Consider the following 4,682-nt stretch of genomic DNA (forward strand, 5'->3'; position numbering starts at 1 on the left):
TTTCTCCTATTCAGAATGCTGCCTTTTCATTTTGTTGATGTTTGCTGTGCAAAAGCCTTTAGTTTGATATAGTCTCACTTTTTATTTTTGCTTTTGTTGTCTTTGCTTTTGGAGTCAGATACAAAAAATCATTGCCAAGAATGATGTCAAGAAGCTCACTCCCTCTGTTTTCTTCTAAGAGTTTTATGGTTTGCAGGTCATGTTCAAGTCTTTAATCCATTTTGAGTTAGTTTTTGTGAATGGTATAAGATAGTGGTCCTCTTTTTCTTTCTTTCTTTCTTTCTTTCTTTCTTTCTTTCTTTGGTTTAATTTGGTTCAGTTGGGTGGTTGGTTGGTCGGTTGGGGATTTTTTTGCATGTGACTGTCCACTTTTCCCAGCACCATTTACTGAAGAGACTATCTTTAGCCCCATTATATATTCTTGGCTGTTTTGTCATAAATTAGTTGATCATATATGCATGGCTTTACTTCTGGGCTCTATTTTGTTTCATTGGTCTATATGTCTATTTTTAGGCCACTACCATAATGTTTTAATTACTATGGCTTTTTAATATAGTTTGAAATCAGGATGTGTGATGCCTCCAACCATGTTCTTTCTCAAGGTTGCTTTGGCTATTTGAGGTCTTTAATAATTTTCTTATATTCAGTTTTTTTTGTTTTTTTTTAATTTTTTTTTATTTTATTTTTGAGACAGAGAGAGACAGAGCATGAACGGGGGAGGGTCAGAGAGAGGGAGACACAGAATCTGAAACAGGCTCCAGGCTCTGAGCTGTCAGCACAGAGCCTGACGCAGGGCTCAAACCCATGGACTGTGAGATCATGACCTGAGCTGAAGTCAGACGCTTAACCGACTGAGCCACCCAGCCGCCCCTTATATTCAGTTTTTTTAATGTTTATTTATTTTCAGAGAGAGAGTAGGGGAGGGGCAGAGAGAGAGAGAATCTTTAGCAGGCTCTGCACTGTCAGCGCAGAGCTCCATGTGGGGCTCAGTCTCACGGTTTGTGAGAATCAAGAATCAGACAATTAAGTGACTGAGTCACCCAGTCATTTCATTTAATAATTTTGGGACTACATCAAAATAAAAAGCTCTTGTACATCAAAGGAAATCATCAACAAAACAAAACAAAACAAAAAACCCTACTGAATCGGAGAAGATATTTGCAAATGATATATCTGATAAGAATTAATACCAAAATAAATAAAGAACTTATACAACTCAACACCAAAAAAACTAACAATCCAATTAAAAAATGGGCAGAAGACCTGAATAGACATTTTCCCAAGGAAGACATACAGATGGCCAATAGACACATGAAAAGATGCTCAACATCACTAATCATCAGGAAAATGCAAATCAAAACAACAATGATATATTATCTTACACCAATTAGAAAGCTAAAATCAAAATGACAGGAAATAACAAGTGTTGATGAGGATGTGGAGAAAAGGGAGCCCTCATGCACTGTTGGTAGGAAGGTGAATTGGTGCAGCCACAGTGGAAAACAGTATGGAGCTTCCTCAAAAAATAAAAGTAGAAATAACATATAATTTAATAATTCCACTACTGGGTATTTACCCAAAGAAAATGAAAACACTAATTTGAAAATATATATGTACCCCTATGTTTTTGAAGCATTATTTACAGTAGCTAAGATATAGAAGTAACCTACATGTCCATCAATATATGAATGGATAAAGAAAATGTGACATGTATACATATATACATGATGGAGTATTATGCAGCCATAAAAAGGATGACATTGTGTCATTTGAGACAATGTGGATGGACCTAAAGGGTATTATGCTAAGTGAAATAAGTGAGACATAAAAAGACAAATACCAAATTATTTCACATATGAGTGGAGTCTAGAAAAAAAGAATAAACAAAAAGCAGAATCAGATCTATAAATATAGGAACAAACTGTGGTTGCCAGAAGGAAGAGGAGTAGCATGTTGGGCAAAACAAGTAAGGGAGAGGGAGATACAGGCTTTCAGTTATGGAATGAATAAGTCATGGAAATAAAAGGCACGGTATAAGGAATCCAGTCAGTGATACTGTTAATAGCAGTGTAAGGTGGCAGATGTAGCTACACTTGAGGTGAACAAAGCATAATGTGCAAACCTGACAAATCACTAAGTCGATCATTGAAACTGCAATATTGTGTGTTAACTATACTCAAATAAATAAATAAAAGTTCAGTCTTTGCTCTTCTCTGCCATCGTGGTGTGTGTGGCTGACCGTTTCTCGCCATGTCTTCTCACAAGTCTTTCAGGATCAAGCGATTCCTGGCCAAGAAACAAAAGCAGAATCATCCCATTACCCGGTGGATTCAGATGAAAACTGGTAATAAAATCCGATACAACTCCAAGAGGCGGCTTTGGAGAAGAACGAAGCTGGGTCTGTAAGGGATCGAACATGAGATGGCACACATTTATGCTGTCTGAAAGTCATGTGTTTCTACACCATCACATCCTTACTGCCTGACCAGTAGATCTGTTCTATCAGGAAATTGACTTTTCTTGGTTATGATGTTTCTGCACCTATAGGTTGGTTCAGTAATAAACATGTGAGACCTCTTGGTTGAGGAAAAAAAAAGGTCAAACGTGCCATTGGCAATTTAAAAGTTAAAAACATTATTTACAGGGGCGCCTGGGTGGCTCAGTTGGTTAAGCCTCTGACTTCAGCTCAGGTCATGATCTCGCAGGTTTGTGAGTTTGAGCCCCGCGTTGGGCTCTGTGCTGACAGCTCAGAGCCTGGAGCCTGCTTTGGACTCTGTGTCTCCCTCTCTCTCTCTCTACCCCTCCCCCACTTTCTCTCTGTCTCTCTGTCACTCTTAAAAATAACTGAACATTATAAAATTTACTTATTTATTTATTTATTTATTTATTTTTAATTTTTTAAATGAAATTTATTGTCAAGTTGGTTTCCGTACAACACCCAGTGTTCATCCCAACAGGTGCCCTCCTCAATGCTCATCACCCACTTTCCCCTCCCTCCCACCCCCATCGACCCTCAGTTTATTTTCAGTTTTTAAGAGTCTCTTATGATTTGGCTCCCTCCCTCTCTAACTTTTTTTTTCCTTCCCCTCCCCCATGGTCTTCTGTTAAGTTTCTCAGGATCCACATAAGAGTGAAAACATATGGTATCTGTCTTTCTCTGTATGACTTATTTCACTTAGCATAACACTCTCCAGTTCCATCCATGTTGCTACAAAAGGCCATGTTTCATTCTTTCTCATTGCCAAGTAGTATTCCATTGTGTTTATAAACCACAGTTTCTTTATCCATTCATCAGTTGATGGAGCACTGCTAGGAAAATTTTTTTAAATAAATTAAAAAAACACTATTTACAAACTATTTAAAAATAAATAATAATGAATGTGACCAAACTGATTCTCAGTTGAAGTTTTATAACTGTAAATGCTCAAAGGAAAGAATGTAATCAATTAGAAAAATAACAAATATATGCAATAGTAAATTAAAAATAAAATAGTTGTCAATAAATAAGCATTCATCAGAAAAATTAGGCATACTCAATAACCAACAAGGTATGCTTTCAAAAAAATCAATGAAATGGAAAAGAGGGATCATTTTTGGAAGTCTATTTAATCAAAGAAAGGATACTGTAGAAATTGACATAAATGAGAATATCATAGTAGAATAGATGTGTATTGAAAGTATCATCTGACTCCGTGCTGCCTATAATCAAAAGCTAGATGGAGAGAAAATATAAGAAACAAATGATTTAATATAAACGAGTCAAGTCTTTTAAATTAAAAAAATTAAATTGGTTTCTTTTTCTCAGCATCTTCTGATAGCAAATGATTCTAAAATTAAGAAATGGCTTCTGGTCAAAAATCATATTCAAGCCCAACACAAAGCCCTTGTGAAGACCTCAAAAATCTTTGCGATATTATCTCATAGATCCCTTCAAATACTCAAAAGATCCTATAAGTGTCTTAAGGACACAGTTTGAACACCCTTTCTGGTAAACATTAGGGCTTCTGAGAGTGTTAGGGGTGGTGTTCCTCCTGCAGGCTCACAGAGATCACAGGATGAAATTATTTACTTCAAGGAGATTTGTGAGTGGTATAATGGAGTGCATTACAAACTGACACAAAAAAGCCTATGATTTTTTTTTTTTTAAGAATTATACCAGCTTAGACTGAAAGGAACAGGGACAATACAAAAGGGAAGGAGGGCTTTGAGTTCCTTAATTTCCATGGGCAGGAAAAAGACTTAAAACTGTATTCAACTGTACATATAGGCTAAATTTTATTGAAAAGAAACAGTAAATACAGGGCCTTGATGGCAAGGCCAAGAGCCACAGTAAATAATTCCCAGGAAGTAGGATTGAGCTCCACTCAGGGAACTGGTAATATGTGCAGGCTGAATTTCAGAGTTGGTATCGACCATTAACTCCTTTTTGACTGGAAGTGTGCATAATGATTATCTTTTGCCTTAAATTTGTCTCTTTATTTCAAAAATCATTAATTGAGTGGAATGTACTCAAAGAGATATACCTGAGGAACTATATCTGAGCATCATTCATACTTCAATCTGATTTAATTGACAATTTCCTGGATTTTGAGCTTATTGTAATGAGATGGTATTTGTAGGTGTTGGAGAAGGGATGAATATTTTTATCATGTAGGAGGGATGTAAACTATGGCTGGAGAGTG

At 36.3% G+C, this 4,682-nt stretch overlaps 1 protein-coding gene across 1 annotated transcript; it reads left to right on the forward strand.

Moving 5' to 3' along the window:
- Window positions 1-2,228: 2,228 nt before the first annotated feature.
- Window positions 2,229-2,512, forward strand: LOC109248538 (60S ribosomal protein L39-like). Its single transcript, XM_053905390.1, has one exon. It carries the CDS (start codon window positions 2,251-2,253, stop codon window positions 2,404-2,406), a length of 156 nt encoding a protein of 51 aa, XP_053761365.1. The 5' UTR covers window positions 2,229-2,250; the 3' UTR covers window positions 2,407-2,512.
- Window positions 2,513-4,682: the final 2,170 nt, after the last annotated feature.

This window comes from Panthera pardus, unplaced genomic scaffold (genome assembly GCF_024362965.1).
Source record: "Panthera pardus isolate Hobbes unplaced genomic scaffold, ASM2436296v1 HiC_scaffold_17, whole genome shotgun sequence".
Taxonomy (NCBI): Eukaryota; Metazoa; Chordata; class Mammalia; order Carnivora; family Felidae; genus Panthera; species Panthera pardus.

Bases quoted from the DNA above. Each gene is read 5' to 3' on its own strand.
- LOC109248538 (XM_053905390.1), top strand. From the start codon at position 2,251: ATGTCTTCTCACAAGTCTTTCAGGATCAAGCGATTCCTGGCCAAGAAA.